Source organism: Simochromis diagramma, unplaced genomic scaffold (assembly GCF_900408965.1).
Source record: "Simochromis diagramma unplaced genomic scaffold, fSimDia1.1 OVJJ01000361.1, whole genome shotgun sequence".
Lineage (NCBI taxonomy): Eukaryota > Metazoa > Chordata > Actinopteri > Cichliformes > Cichlidae > Simochromis > Simochromis diagramma.
The window spans coordinates 18,452,201-18,468,426 of record NW_024386860.1 but is presented as its reverse complement, the minus strand read 5'-3'; the positions used below and the strand labels follow the sequence as shown (position 1 = coordinate 18,468,426).

The 16,226-nt window shown below is 44.8% G+C and overlaps 1 protein-coding gene across 5 annotated transcripts in view; it reads left to right on the top strand.

Moving 5' to 3' along the window:
• Window positions 1–5,717: 5,717 nt before the first annotated feature.
• The window catches only part of LOC120732966 (sialic acid-binding Ig-like lectin 15), a 12,136-nt gene continuing 1,627 nt past the window's right edge, over window positions 5,718–16,226 (top strand). The window contains exons 1-8 of one of the 5 annotated variants that reach the window (XM_040030904.1): window positions 5,738–6,092; window positions 6,634–7,005; window positions 9,490–9,885; window positions 9,984–10,079; window positions 13,861–13,953; window positions 15,144–15,224; window positions 15,694–15,733; window positions 15,824–16,226. The exon at window positions 15,824–16,226 is cut by the window's right edge and continues 1,627 nt beyond it. In XM_040030904.1, the coding sequence (XP_039886838.1) occupies window positions 6,047–6,092; window positions 6,634–7,005; window positions 9,490–9,885; window positions 9,984–10,079; window positions 13,861–13,953; window positions 15,144–15,224; window positions 15,694–15,728 (1,119 nt within the window). In that variant the 5' untranslated portion in view covers window positions 5,738–6,046 and the 3' untranslated portion in view covers window positions 15,729–15,733; window positions 15,824–16,226. Of the gene's footprint in view, window positions 6,093–6,633; window positions 7,006–9,489; window positions 10,080–13,860; window positions 15,734–15,823 lie in introns of those variants that run through there. The other 4 variants (XM_040030902.1, XR_005695714.1, XM_040030901.1 and 1 more) reach the window with 4 other exon arrangements.

Here is a 16,226-nt window from a genome sequence, read left to right as displayed (position 1 = left end):
AGCTTCTAAAGTTTCAGCTTTTTCATGGATGTGAAAAGAAATCAATAAAGAATTCATTGATCTGAAACAACAACGCTGAGGGGCCAGCATGAGACCAAGAAGGATTATTTTAGACAGTGAATGTGGGAACGAGCAGAGCAGGTCACCTTTATGCACAGACCTGAGAGGACCTGTGGCAGCGAGTCCATCCGTGAGGATTCTCTGCTGTTTCGACTGGAAATGAAACGAATCCTGTGAGCAAAGCAGCTGTTTTCACCTCAGATGAGATTTTTTTTCTTTCAGCTCCAGAAACCAACGAGGAAGCAGGTGAGTGAGGAGCTGACAGCTGACAGAGCGACCAGGTGAGACCATACTGTAAAAATGCTCTGAGTGTCCACACATAAACAACACAGCAAGGTAACAGCTGGCTGGTTTCACACCTGCCTCGTCTTCCTCACCTGAGCTGTTACTAATGGAAACAGCACAACCTCCACATTCCTGATGCTCGCATCATTTGATAATCATGCTGTGACAGATGATATCTTTATTTTGGTCAGGCTAAACGTGTCTCATTTTTGCTCCTTCGTTATTCTGACGAAATAAGAAATGATCTGAATCTGCGCCAATGAAAACCAAAAATATGACTGTACAGTATAAAAGGCATTAAAGTCACTTTCAGCTCTGCAGTACCATGATATTGATATTGTCATCTGATAATGGCTTTAATGGCTGAACTCTTCATTTCGTTTCAGGGTCATGTGCCATCTGAGGAACTCCAGGTGTGGAAAAACACCAGTCAGAAAACATTGTCCTGAAAAATACTGAGCATGAAGTCTGAATAACACGTGTGTTTGTTCTCAGGAACAACCCAGTGAGACGAGGCCCGGCTGTTTTTCCCAAGAGCCTGAAGACTTTTAATGATTTACTGTCCACAGAAGTACAGCAGCTTTGTAAAGCCAGTCTTCTCTTCTTTTCCATTTAAGCTTTGTCTTCAGCACAAACAGCAACAGAGTTCCTGACATTTATAAGCACAATTAAGATATTCAGTCACATTGTTTTTACTGAGCTACTGCACAAACCATTCTACTTACATCATTCCTTTATTCTGCTGTGTTTTAAGGAGAGATTGATTTTGTTTCCAGTGTTGTGGAGAAAACTTGTAATGAAGACAGAAAAAATAAACATTCAAACACAGTCTGTGATTGGTCAGACGACACAAACTCACCAGTGTGGTGAGTTTTATTGTAAAACTTGTCAGCGAATGACTCAATTAAAAATCATTAAATCTGTTTTAACATGTGAAGCTCGACTCGTGTTGTTTTGTTTCTACAATCACATCCAAACACAACAATAACACTCACAGCTGACATGTTTTTAAATTGAAAATGTTTGTTTTTTTCTGAAACCCAAGTTCTGAAAAGGTTGGACCACAGTGTAAAATGTAACAATAGAACGCTAATTTTTAGAATCTCATGAACTTCATTTATAAACGACAACAAACATATCAAATCTTTAAACTAAGAACATTTACCATATTAAAAGAAAAACACGCCCACTGATGGCAGAAACGTTTAAAAAAAGGTAAGTGGTACTAAAGTGAAACAGCTGGACGAACATTTTTGTAACTAACCGGACTAACTGGCATCACGTCAGTAACATGGTCGTGGCCGATGGCCCCGCCCCTCCCTGGTTCTGCAGTTTTCTTCCTGTTAAAAGGAAGTTTTTCCTTCCCACTGTCGCCAAAGTGCTTGCTCATTGGGAAACGTGATCGTTGATGTTTTGTCAGTTTTCTGTGTTATTGTAGGACCTCTACAACACTGCAACAGTTGGTTACCCTTAATATTTGCACATCCTCTACAGTGAAAATACCAAAATTACAAAGTTTTACAGTTTAGAGTAAAATGTCAACCATATAGATTTAATTTGTTTAATATTCTGGACCCTCCCCCGGTCCAGGAGGGACATACAGCATTCCGGTAAGGTGTCAAGATTGGACAAGGGCTGCATGCAGTCTCTGGTCCACCAAACCCTTGTTCACCCCGGGCCATTAGTGGAGGCAGAGTGGATGGAGGTTAAACGTGGGCATGGGGACGTCCACAAATAGATACATAGTGCTGCTGCTGATTAAATTGAAAGGAAAAACACATGAAATAAAGGCTGCAGTAAGCTCATGCCTGTTGCATCCCCTGATTTTGGGAACAAATTTTTAATTAGAGACCTCACGACCTCCCCCGAACACTTTCTTGATGTAGCTGAGATGGTCAGTAGTTGGAGGTGGTGTGGAGGGGGAACCAAAGGTTTTGAGCAATAAATGCTGTAGCTGCGAATACCTCCAAAACTGAATCTGTGGTTTAAGGTCATTAAAGGACGTGAGAATTCTCCCTGATACAGGTCTCCAAGAACAAGTATCCCTCTCTAGACCCACAGTCTCCAGGAAAATGGAGACTTATTAATGCAGAGTGTTGGACTGAGTCATATGGAGACCTCTGTCACAATCTGCGAGGCAGATCGTCAGGAGATGAAGGATGTGGACCCAAACGCAAGCACTGACGACAGCATAGCTGTGACAAAGTTTATTAATAAAGGAAAACAAAATACAAACCAAGGCAGAGCATGGCAGGGAACGGCACTAACCAAACCTAAACTGGGAACAGCTACAAAATAATAATACAAGGACCAAAAAAACCTGCAACAAGAAACCTGAAAACCTGAGACGTGGAACCTGGAACATGGAGAGACACACGGCAGAAATACAGGGGAAGGTACGCAGACGAACCAACTAACAGAGGCAAACACAAGGCTTAAACACAGAGGGATGAACAGGACCAGACGGCAGCATGGGAGCTGGTGGCTGAACAGACTCACCGGAGCCGTCAACAGACACGAGGAGATGCTGGCCGGGCTCACCAGAACCCCCAGCTGACGTGGCGTGATGCTGGCGCGGTTCTCCTGAACCCCCAGTGGGAACAGAAGGCAACTGGACGGGCCCCTCAGACCCTCCGGCAGAGGCAGAAACAGGACCAGCAGGTACGAAGACCTCTGGTAGAGATGGCTCTGCCCAGGCAGTTACAGCAGGATGAAGTCCTCAGCTGGCCAAATGAACTCACTACAGCTTCCAGCAGAGGACAGAGGCGGCTGAGTTAACTCGCCCGAGCTCTCAGCAGGGACCGATTGCTGAGACAGCCCAGTAAAGCTCTCAGGAAAAACAGGTTGCACTGGCTTCTTCGTCTCCAGGGTCCAGAGTCACCTGAGAGCTGAAACTCAGCCTCTGGAGAGGCCCTGGAGAGAGTAACGGTCTCTAAATCGACCAGCTCTTGAACACCGAAATCAGAAGACTAAGAACTTCAACCCTAAAATACCCCCAAACCAAGAACTGATAAATCATGACAAAAATCAATCTCAGTAGCAATACAGAAAACAAAACACTGGGTCACAGACCCAGGGACCCTGAGAGCTTCAGTATGAAGGTGGGAGTTAAAATTCAGTAAAAGGCCACCTTCTTCCAGACCGTCTGCAGGAATGAAAGAATGGGTGGGTTTGTATATCTGCTCAGAGCTTGGTGGTTAAAATGTGCATCGGAGGGAGTGGTGAGCACAAAGTACTCTCCAGACTAAACCATGGGGGGGCTCGCTCTGGAGGGAGGGCCAGTGAACCATGTGTCTCAGACTGAAAGCATAATGGTAAAACAGTAAATCTGGGACCCCCAGGCCTCCCAGGGCCTTCTCAAACATTTGCACATCATTAGCTTTCGCCAAGGGTTCCTTGCTAGCGCCATTTTGCTTTCGAAGCGTACGCTTTTGTCTGTGACTCGGCAATATGAGCTTTCACAAAGACTCTTCAAGCTTCCCGCTCTCCTGAGGCGATATTTCCTGCGTACTGTTCTAAATCTAAAGCAAATTAGCTGCCACTGTGATGGAGCTTCCCCATTCAAGCTGCCATCTTGACCGCCTACTCAATGTTCCCTCTGAGCTGCGCGCGTGCGCAATTGCGCACTGCTGGCACGTCTCTGCGCACAGAAAATCTGCATTGCGCACAAAAAAAATCCAACCTGAATTGAAACTTAAACTTTAACAATCCTGTTCTGCAGTGTTAGTCAGTGACTGGCTGCTCCCGTATGGGATTAGAACGATGCCACCTTATCCCAAAGTCCAGCCAATGACGCGATTCACACTCGTATATATGCAGCTAATCCACGCCATTGACAGGCTATGACAGCGTCCTTATGTGCGACACCGGTGTTTTAGCGAGCAAAGCGGCTGATGTGGAGTGAAGCCACGTTAAGGACAACGTGTACAACCATTGGAGATGTGAGCAGGACAGACGGAACAACTGACGGAAACAGTGTGGACTTTATACCAGTTTTTAAATCGTGTTGATCGGCCACGTAAAACCAGAGTTATGATAAAATATCTGCAGTGTTTGGTTTTCTTCCTGAATACTGTCGTTGTTTATATTTACTGCAGGAAGGAACAGGTAAAAACTGCGTTTGATAAGGAAAACGCTCGAAAGCCTGTGAGCGAAAACAAACCTCCCCCCAGCCTTTCCTATTGGTGGAAAAATGTACCATGTGGACCAATCAAAAAATAACAGAACAGCTGATTGTTCTGTAAATAGTTTGAAATGTTTATTTAAAAAAAACCCTTGGCTGCATTTTCAGGTAAACAGCTGCAAAAAACTCAGTAACCTTTTTGAAGAAGTAACTGTATCATTAACTGCCCAACATTGGTCAGTATATCCTGTATTTTGCAGACAGAGTTACAGACTCTCTCCCAGACCGCAGACTCATAATACAGTCAGAGCTTTATTGGAGTTGAAGTTATTTTTGCTTCCAATAGTGTTAACATGCTACAGGTCACGAACAAGATTTATTTTTTAATTTTTATTGTAAGTGGGCTAAAGCAGTTAATTAAAAGTCGTCTAACATAAATGCTGTAATTAGATTATTTTAATGAACATGTAACTTGGATGATTCGATGCTGGCGTGACCACAGTGCACGTCTGCTGTCGCTCACAGTGGTCCGAGTGTCCGCTCGGGGAGTTTGTGTGTTCAGACACGTGAAACATTAGAGGGCAACGTTGCGCCTACGTCACCAGACTCCGGGACAAAGGAGTTTTGAAGTGTGTTGGTCCTTGACTCCGGGAGAAGCAACCTGTCGCTAAACAGACTCCTCTGGTTGTTTAGGGTCTACTTTTTAATGCACAGGTACGGTCACACAATCTGCACCTTTCTAATCATTCTAAATATTCTCAACTATTTAAACATCTTTCAGTATCCTGCTCTGTTTGCACACTGCAGCCTGGCTTTGCCACTCACCTGTATTGTAATTTTAATACCTGTACAGTACTCTGCTTTGGTAACTATGGTCCATGATGTAAATATGTAAAAATGTTTTTCTGTTCTGTTTGTATATGTGTGTTTTTGCTGCTGATACAACCAAATTTCCCTTGTGGGACAATTAAAGGATTATTCTATTCTTTTGTATTCGACTATATTCAGGATAATTCACTAGAAGACATGTCACAGAGTTTTTTCTATGTACATAAAGTGGGAAAATTAAACATCCTCAAAATGTTGCAGGTAAAGTGTAATAACATTAACATATTGCCTACTACTGCTGGCCTTTACCTTCCTGGATCGTTGGCTTACGTATGCCAGTCAGCTGACTGCACTACACCCTGAACTCACTGCTCCACCCCTCCCCTGCTACTGAGCCGCAAACCACACAATAATCATATCAAGACAGAATCTAAAACATATGATAAGAACAAAAATTCAGTCAAAACAGGAACCACAGACTCAAACGAATCAAGAATCGAGCAGAGAAATCATCACAGTGACAAGCACACTGTGAAAAGCAGCTTCGTCACAGAGACAGGCTTTGATGAAGACCACCAGACTCCACAAAGAAAACAGGCAGTAAAATGTGTGAAACCCTGAGGTGGCCCTGGGCTCGCTCACATATTTATTCTTCTCTCTAACTAACAGGAAATGATCAATTTAGAAATGACACATTTGACACTTCCTGAATTTGTTGTTTGACGGCTTCATTTCTTTGTCAGTCTGAGGATGTGGCCGCAGCGTTTCTCCCTCATTCTGAGTGCGATCGTCTCAGGTAAGAACTTTGAATCTGGGTTGAAGCAGGATGGCACCAGAGAGGATCATAAGACTCGCAGTAGAGATATCCTGACTTTAGATCTGGATTTTCCTTTAAGTCATTCATTCAGACACACAGGACATGAGATTTTAACGAGGAACGGCTTTGTATTTCCGTCACTGAAAGTCACGGCGGTCGGTGGTGAACACCACAGCACAGAGGTTAGACAGAGGCAGGAAAGTGCAAAGTTCACCACAGAGTGATGCAAGCAGAACCACAGCACGCTCCACAACCAGCAGGAAAATCACTGAGACTCCAGAGCTTTTTCAAACCAGGCCACAGATGGATAAACGTGTCCTTGTTGGACCAGGAGCGTCTCTGAAGGCCGAGGGGCTCCTGGTCCAGACGCAGCAGGCTGGAGGATGTTCTGCAGGTCTTATAGAACCTGCTGCTGGTGTCTCAGAGCATCTTCAGAGGTCTGCTAGAGTCCCAGTGTCGCTGGTTGGAGCTGTGCAGTGATTTCAAACATGAAAATAACCATCCAGATGTGTTCTGTCAGGTTCTGTCTCAGCTGGATGGAAGCTGACCGTCTCTCCAGGGGTCAGAGTCTCCAGAGGGGAAGATGCTGTCCTCGGCTGCTTCTTCACCCCCACACGGGATTATTCAGGAATGATCAAGGTCACATGGAAGTTCGCAGCATCAAACGCTCCTCCGTTCTTGGACTGTCCAGTAAAAAATGATTCCATGCATGGAGCCAATCCCTGTGCATTTTCTGATTTAAAACATTCCCTGAAAGGAGACCCTCGATGGGGGGATGGGTCGCTCCTCATCAGGGATGTACAGCTGACTGATAACGGCGCGTACTTCTGCAGAGTGGAGCTCGACGGGTGGAAGAACTTTAAGAAAGCAAAGACAGAGCTTTATGTTGGAGGTAAGGTCGAGTTCAGCTTTTACTGAAAGTTATCAAAGTCGTATGAGTCGCTTTCTTCTGTGGTGCAAAGACTGTAATGAAAGATAGCCACACAGCGACCTTCTGACTCTGCCGAGGTTTGAGTCACACTGGACTGTAAATTATTCAGCGGTGACCTGTAGCCGTCCATCCTGCAGGCTTCTCTGTGCAGCTGAAGATCCAACATCCAGAGATGCAAGTTGTTCTGAAGATTGTTGTCAAAGCTGCGTCTGAAGCCAGACTCTGACTCAGGCTACGTCCCCACTAGATTTGAAAACGGCGTCCAAACTATCGTTTTCAGTCGTTTTCACAGAGTTGTGCGTCCACATTGAAACGGCCGTAAACGCTCACGTCGCAGTCCTGTGCATGCGTGAAACGCAAGAAGATTCGACCTGCCTCATTTCTGTCTGCTGCTTATTTACTTTCCCGCTCTCTGAAACGTTGCAGCAAAATGTCGAGGAAAAGCAGCGAGTTTGTTAAATGGACTAACAATGAGGTGGAGTTGTTGCTGCGAGTAACACAAAAGTACAAAGTTGCAAAAGCGAGTGAGAATTAAAGAATTCAAAGAAAAGCTCTCTGGAGCACGTGCAGGCTGATATTCATCTTTAACAGGGCTGTCAAACAAAACAACTGCTGTATAACGCCCTCCACTATCTTTGTTTAATTCAGTTCAATTCAATTTTATTTATATAGCGCCAAATCACAACAAAAGTCGCCTCAAGGCGCTTCATAGATACAGAGAAAAACCCAACAATCATATGACCCCCTATGAGCAGCACTTTGGCGACAGTGGGAAGGAAAAACTCCCTTTTAACAGGAAGAAACCTCTGGCAGAACCAGGCTCAGGGAGGGGCGGGGCCATCTGCTGTGATTGGTTGGGGTGAGAGAAGGAAGACAGGATAAAGACATGCTGTGGAAGAGAGACAGAGATTAATAACAGATATGATTCAAGTGCAGAGAGGTCTGTTAACACATAGTGAGTGAGAAAGGTGACTGGAAAGGAAAAACTCAATGCATCATGGGAATCCCCGGCAGCCTACGTCTATTGCAGCATAACTAAGGGAGGATTCAGGGTCACCTGGTCCAGCCCTAACTATATGCTTTAGCAAAAAGGAAAGTTTGAAGCCTAATCTTGAAAGTAGAGATAGTGTCTGTCTCCTGAATCCAAACTGGAAGCTGGTTCCACAGAAGAGGGGCCTGAAAACTGAAGGCTCTGCCTCCCATTCTACTTTTAAATACTCTAGGAACAACAAGTAGGCCTGCAGAGCGAGCGCGAAGTGCTCTAATAGGGTGATATGGTACTACAAGGTCATTAAGATAAGATGGGGCCTGATTATTTAAGACCTTGTATGTGAGGAGCAGGATTTTGAATTCTGGATTTAACAGGAAGCCAAAACAGGAGAAATCTGCTCTCTCTTTCTAGTCCCTGTCAGGACTCTTGCTGCAGCATTTTGGATCAGCTGAAGGCTTTTCAGTGAGTTTTTAGGACTTCCTGATAATAATGAATTACAGTCGTCCAGCCTGGAAGTAATAAATACATGAACTAGTTTTTCAGCGTCACTCTGAGACAGGATATTTCTAATTTTAGAGATGTTGCACAAATGGAAGAAAGCAGTCTTACATATTTGTTTAATATGTGCGTTGAAGGACATGTCCTGGTCAAAAATGACTCCAAGGTTCCTCACAGCGTTACTGGAGGCCAAGGTAATGCCATCCAGAGTAAGAATCTGGTTAGATACCATATTTCTAAGCTTTTCAGGGCCGAGTACAATAACCTCAGTTTGATCTGAATTAAGAAGCAGAAAGTTAGCGGCCATCCAGGTCTTTATGTCTTTAAGACATTCCTGCAGTTTAACTCATTGGTGTGTGTTATCTGGCTTCATGGACAGATAGAGCTGGGTGTCATCTGCATAGCAGTGTAAATGTATGCTATGTCTTCTAATGATGCTGCCTAAGGGAAGCATGTATAATGTAAACAGAATTGGTCCTAGCACTGAACCCTGTGGAACTCCATAATTAACCTCAGTGTGTGAAGAGGACTCTCCATTTACATGCACAAACTGGAGTCTATTAGATAGATATGATACAAACCACTGCAGTGCAGTGCCTGTAACACCTACAGCATGTTCTAATAATTGGCCACATGACTGCATCACATGGCTAACATGCGTCATCATTTTCAAAAGTCCCGTTTTCGCTGTCCACACTGCGACGCGAAAGCACCGTTTTCAAAATGCTTCGTATTCCTTCGGGGAAAACGCGTCTCAGTGTGGACGGGAGGCCAAATGGAGAGAAAACGATGTTTCCAAACTAAAACGCATTCGTGTGGTCGTAGCCGCAGGCTCATGGCTGGAAGCCAATGAACAAACAGAGTGAATGGAGCAGAGAGCGTTTCATGCCAGGCTGGTTTAAGGTGTCACATGATGGAAAACCATTTTTAATCACTTTTCTGCTTCTTGTTCCCAGCTGAGCCTCACATCCTGAACCTCTCTGTGGTGGAGATGCCCTGTGGCTCAGACAGCGCCCCCCGGAGGCTGCAGTGTCAAGCTGAAGGTAACCCGCTGCCTAAGATTGCGTGGCTGTCGGCCTCCAGACGCATGTTAGAGAACAAGGGTGAGTCCTCACAGTCCAGCCCGTACCATGTGACCAGCTGTGTGCCGTACCTGGAGGAGGAGGAGCTCACCTGCAGGGCGGAGGGTGCACTAAACCACACGGAGAGGACGTATCGAACCAGAGAGGCTCAGGATCAGAGTGAAGAGAGTGAAGAGAGTGAAGAGAGCAACTCTCTGAAGATCTCTCTGATCGTGTATGCTGTCATCGCTCTCCTGATCCTGATCGCAGGAATCGTCTTTTACTGCCTGAGTGAGCTCCTGTTTCACTTTAGCACAGCTGCTGTGGTTCACATACTCCGGCTCATATTTCGGTTCTTTCCTCCTTTGTCACGTTTGTTCTGTCTGAAGGGCGCGATCATCCACAGCAGGTCTCACAGTCTGCAGCTCATGAAGAAGAATTTCAGGCATTTTATTCAGTGGCTGCGACGCCCGACTCCACTTCCTGTGAGTGTTTTTCATCCATCCTCTTCCACTTATCCTCGTCTTGATCGAGGGGCCGGAGCAGTCTGTCGCAGGTCTAACACAGGCTACATATTTACTAATTAAATTGTTTGACTCTTGATTTAATTTGATTCAATGTTTTTCATATTTTTTTTTATTAGTATTCAATATTATTTTATTATTTATTTATTTGTATTTTTCAAAAACGTTTTGAGTCAGGTTTTGCTCACTTGCATTTTTGTTTTGGAAATGTTTGATAGTTGTAGCTGGACGTCTGGAGCTCCTTTTAACTGCTCTGCACTGACTGACTGAAGTTCATTCATTGATTGGAACGAAACACAACTCACAAGCAGTGTTTGTATTATTAGAGAAGCAGCACAAATATTAAAATAAGTAAATGTTATTAAGTTATGACCATAACACTGCAGGCTGAAACCTTACATCACTTAGAAACATCATCAGCCAGTTTTTATGTCACGGCTGAGGCTGGGTGTTGTGGCGTGGACCCAAAATAAAGATGGCGGCTTGGTGGGCGCCGGACGGATCTCGGAGGATGCCTGGCATGCTGGACAAGTCCCGACAACGCGTTGACCTCAGAATGAGCAGTATCTGGCAAAGCGTTGACCTCTGGCTGGGACGTGGCAAGGCCAGATGGCGGAATGGAAACCATAACCTGTTGAGCAGGTAGTGGCGTGGCAGCTGCAGGCGTTGAGCTGAGGGCAGCGTGGGTAGCTACAGAACACTGAAGAGGTGGTGGGGCTGTAGATGACGATGTGAAGCCGCGGTTGAGCCAGCGGCATGGCGGGATGCTGGACGGCTCTCCAGAGCCCCAGCTCAGTTACTCCCAGGGGTCCGAGTTTATTGAGGCCTCCAGCTCAGCCTCTCCGAGGCCCCGGGCAGAGATTTTATCTCCGGAGGAGCCGGTTCATCCACACAAAAAACATCTTTAACATGATCGTCCCTGAAAGCATGATTTATCAGTCCGTGGTTAGTTTCTGTCTCTTGGGTGGCTCGTTCTGTCCCACCATTAGCATTACCAACTGTACACAAGTCTATAACTTAACTCACATAAGGAGTCAACAGAAATGGTCATGGCTGGCTCAACAACACGAGTTGTTATGCAGTTGTTAAGCCGTCTTGTCAGAGATTCCAGTCGTATGAATTGCAACAAGAGTTCTGGACTAACATCACCATTCTGAGGTCTACTAACCCGGGAACAGAGAGTACAAGCCTTTCACAGGTAGATTTGAGACTGTACTTTCAGATGCAGATCCTGGAGATGCAGCGACGCACTGAGTAGATTCTGAGCCTTCAACATTGGGAAACAGTCTGGAATCAGGATGTTCTGTCATGGCTGAGCAGCCGGGGTGTTGTGGCGTGGACCCAAAAGCAGACACGGGAGAGAAAACGAAGTATAACAGAAAAGCGAGCCGTTTATTAAGACTGATATCAAACAGAAAACAAGGCAAGGCGAGCTGGGAAAAAACTAAATTAAACTCTAAACTGGGATAAACTAAGTCCTCACAGTCCAGCCCGTACCATGTGACCAGCTGTGTGCCGTACCTGGAGGAGGAGGAGCTCACCTGCAGGGCGGAGGGTGCACTAAACCGCACGGGGAGGATGTATCCAACCAGAGAGCCTCAGGATCAGAGTGAAGAGAGTGAAGAGAGTGAAGAGAGCTCCCACATGAATGAGAACAGGTGCATGCGAAAACTGTGAAAATGAACATGAACCGAAGCACGAAAGTAATCCTGAGACGTAAAGTACATGATACCAGACAAACAGACAACCTGACACTGAGCAGAGTAAGAAAGAGGACATAAATACACAGAAGGGTAATGATGGAAGTGGAAACACCTGAGAAGCACAGCTGACAAACATGACGCCACAGGGAAGTAAAACTAAACACCCTGAACATGAGCGGCAGAGCCTCAAAATAAAAAAACTAAACAGGAAACATGGACATGGCAACACGAGCTCGACAACGTGGACACAGACATGAAACTCACGACAGACTGGGGAGACACGGAACAAGGAGGGACACACGTGGGAACAGATAAAGGAGACGAGCGCACAGGAATCACTAGATGTTAAACAAAGAGGACAAGACAGACGAACACAGAACAAAGGAAAAGACTCATAAACACAGAGATGAAACATAAGCTAACATTATCTCTCTATATAATAAACAATCAAAACACCAAAATAACTCAAAAAGTGCTGGGACACAGACGCAGCCCCTGACAATGTATTAGAAAAATTATTCAGAAGTTTATAAAATCACAATCTCAAGGCCCAAATATTTAAAAAATGAACCACCTGATGTCAAAACTGCAGTAAAAGTCCAGTCAAATCGTGACTATATAAAATATCACAAACTTCAAACGAGTCAAATTCAAATTCAAATTTTATTTGTCACGTACACAGTCATACACAGTACGATACGTAGTGAAATGCTTGGACAACTGCTCGTGACCTAAAGAAAACAAAAAAGGAAAAGGCTATGAATAAGATAGGAAATAAATATGAAAAATTTAAAAGGGTAAATTTAACTAGGAAGGAATGAAATATAAATTAAGGTTAAAAATGAAATAACTGTACAACACAAATTAGAATGAAGGGTAAATTTAACTGGGAGAATAAGATAAAATATATCAATTAAAGTTGAAAATAAAATAACTGTACAACAAAATACACAATATAGAACTATATAAGAATGTATGAAGAAATATAAATAAATATATACACAATAACAGCAGCGTGATTTAAGTAATGAAGTGAAAACAATGTCCAGAATGTCCAGTGTGTGTAAGAACTGTATGTGTGGGTCAGTACTGTGTGGTGGTGTGATTGAGAGACCGTATCGCCTGCGGGAAGAAGCTCCTCCTCAGTCTCTCTGTGTTGGTCTTCAGGGAGCGGAATCGCTTTCCTGACCTCAACAGAGAGAACAGTCTGTTGTTGGGATGGCTGAGGTCCTTCACCATCTTCCTGGCCTTGGTCCAGCACCGCCTGCTGTAGATTGAGTGCAGGTCAGGGAGCTCGGAGCGGATGGTGCGCTCAGCTGACCGCACAACCCTCTGTAGAGCTCGTCTGTCCTGCATGGTGCTGTTCCCGAACCAGGTTAAGATGTTTCCCGTCAGGATGCTCTCTATGGTGCAGGAGTAAAAGTTCCTGAGCACCTTGGAGGGCAGTCTGAAGTCTCTCAAGCGTCTGAGGTGGTAGAGACGCTGTCGGGCCTTTTTCACCACGGTGTTGATGTGACAGGACCATGACAGGTCCTGCGTGATGTGAACTCCGAGGTATTTGAAGCTGTCCACTCTCTCCACTGGGCACTCGTTGATGACGGGGGTCTGGTAGTTCCTCTCCTGCTTAGTGCTGAAGTCCACTATCAGCTCCTTTGTCTTACTGACGTTTAGAAGGAGGTTGTTCCTCTGGCACCAGTTCTCCAGATTCCTAATCTCCTTCAGGTAGGCCGTCTCGTTGTTATCAGAGATCAGGCCCACCGATTATTAAAGGTTTCATAGTTTTTTTATCAGAACGCTCAAACAGAAATGCAAACTGGACGATGGATCGTCCACGGAGGATGACTGAGGCCCAGTGTGAGATACAGAAGGATTATTTTGGACTATGAATTATGCAAAGCTGCTCTGGCACCTGTTTGTATTATTGGTACAATATTTTACCTTACAATATAAAACTCATTGAGCCATCCGTTGTTGTGACTTGGCGCTATATAAATAAAGCCTTCTGTCTTCTGTTCTGCTCTCTGTGTTTGTGTCTGAAGCGGAAAATCATCGTCAGCGGGTCTCAGCCTGTCCAGCTGAACGAGAGCAGCAGATGGTTTACTCAGTGGTCACCGTGCCCGAACCCGCCTCCTGTGAGTTCTGCCCGAGAAACAAAGCTGCCTTTTAATAATGTGGTTAATTACTTTATCAACGGTCTTCATTTTTGCACCTTTTCTTTTTTATGTTTATTATTCATTCTTTATTACATGATTATATTTGTTGTTTTGTCATATTAGTCTGAGGGAGCGTTTTACTAATATATTTACTTCAGTGAAAATATCAGTGACATACTAACGATGTTTCACTGACGTCGGGGCAGCATGAGTACGAGCATTTTTTTTTTTTTTGCCGATGCCCGTGATGCCGCCCCCACCACGATGCCGCCCCGGGCAACCGCCCGTGTCGCCCGTATCTAAAACCGCTACTGGCTCAGTGTGTTGAGCGGGCGACTACATACCATACAGCTGACAGCAGCCAGCCCAGGTCCCACTCTGGCCCACGCTTTCCTGTCCTTTATTCACCGTGTCTATCAAATAAAGCTGAAAGAGGCCAAAACAACTATTTAAATGGATAATCTAGTCTGCATAAGATCAGAAATTTAAAGGACTCAACGTCTGTCTCAGTATGAGAGACTGAGCCCATAAACTCATCACAGTTGGTGAGGCAAAGGGTCGTTTTCCTGTAGTCTGCTTTAGGAATTTAAGTCTTTTTCCAAATACATGTATCGCCCCCTGGTGGCAATTAGAAAGAATCCATGTTTCAGACACTTTTCATACTCGGGAGCTACGTCCATCTTTTATGCTGTCAGAGAGATCGACTGAAGGGCTTCACCAAAGCCCAGTATGGGATAAAGGAGGATTATTTTCCACTGTGAATCATGCAAAGCTGCCCTGGCAGTAATTAGCAGGTATCAGTGGCTATCCACACAGTTAATGCAAGCAGCCTGACATCAAGCTAGCTACCCTAAGCTAACACTCCACCTTCTCGCCCAAACATGGTCACTTCTGTTTCCAAAAACCAGCACGGTTAAAGCCGAAAGACTGATGCTGACGATTAAAACCAGTCAGAAACCAGTGGGTGATGTCACAGTGGAAACATCCATCTTTTATATACAGTCTGTGGTTTTCCTCCAGAAAAGGTTAAAAACAAACACAGTTTGCTCAGTGTTTGCTCATTTTCTACTTTAGCTCAAACTTTCTGTAATTGCTGCTGTTTGTCTCCAATAACTCATAACTTTTATATTTACCTGATTTTTTTTCTGTTCTCGTCTCTGCACCTGAAGTGGAAAATCATCACCGGCAGGTCTCAGCAGGAAGAGAAGAGGAGCTTCAGGAGGTTTATTCAGAGGCCATTTCTATATCCTGTGAGTCCTGTGAGAACAGGAAGTTATTATCTCTGCTGACCTTATTTGTCATTGACAGAAGCAGCTTCATTCACACAAGCTGCTCCCAGACTTATTGTGACTCCTGCAGAGTTCAGCTTTTACTTTGAAACAATACTTCAAAGTACTGTTTCGAATTTTCACTTAGTGCAGCTATTTTCAGATAAATCAGCTTCCTGCATGCAAACTACACGACAACAGCAACCTGCCAGTGACCGAAGAAATCACAAGGAGGTTTTTGGTGAAAAAGCATAAATCTGTTTGCAACCGATTCTCACCCAGTGACAGCCGGCAATCTCCAGCAACCAGATGCCAACTGGTCTCTAGACGCGTCAGATGGTTTAACCGTGTGGTTCAGATGAAACACAGCCCGTGGTCATTCTGGTGTGTGGACGCTGTGTCAAACAGACCTGAGATCAGACTTTAACGGCTGAACTGTTCTTTGTTTCAGGCGACTTGTATTCTCCAATGAACATCCACGACTGAGCGAGGTATTAAAAACATCTCTGATTAACTTATAAACATATACTATGAATAAACAAAGAGCATCAAGTGTGATTCAGATGTGTGTTTATTTTCAGGAACAGCAGAAAAAGTCAGACTTGCCAAACAACCTGAATTTTGAAAGTCACACCTCGACGTTCGTCCAGACTTGGAAACATCACGAAGCTGTTCTGTTGCTCAGCAACGTGGAGCTTTTAATTCAGACACTGTCTCCAGCCTCCATCATTGTCGCTCACGCTTCACCTGGTCCAGCTCCACCGCTCAAACTACCCAACACTCGCACGCCGCTCCTGTTCTTGCTCCCCTTCGCCTGCTTTCAGCTAACCTACTGTTACTCGCCTCGCAGCTGATGCCTCGCAGGTGATGCCTCGCAGGTGAACCCTGTTAGATGTGGCAGATTCGTGTCTCGATCGAGCGGGGGTCTTTCATTGTTAGACAAATGTGTAAAAACGTGAAACACTGAACATCAGGTTTCATGTT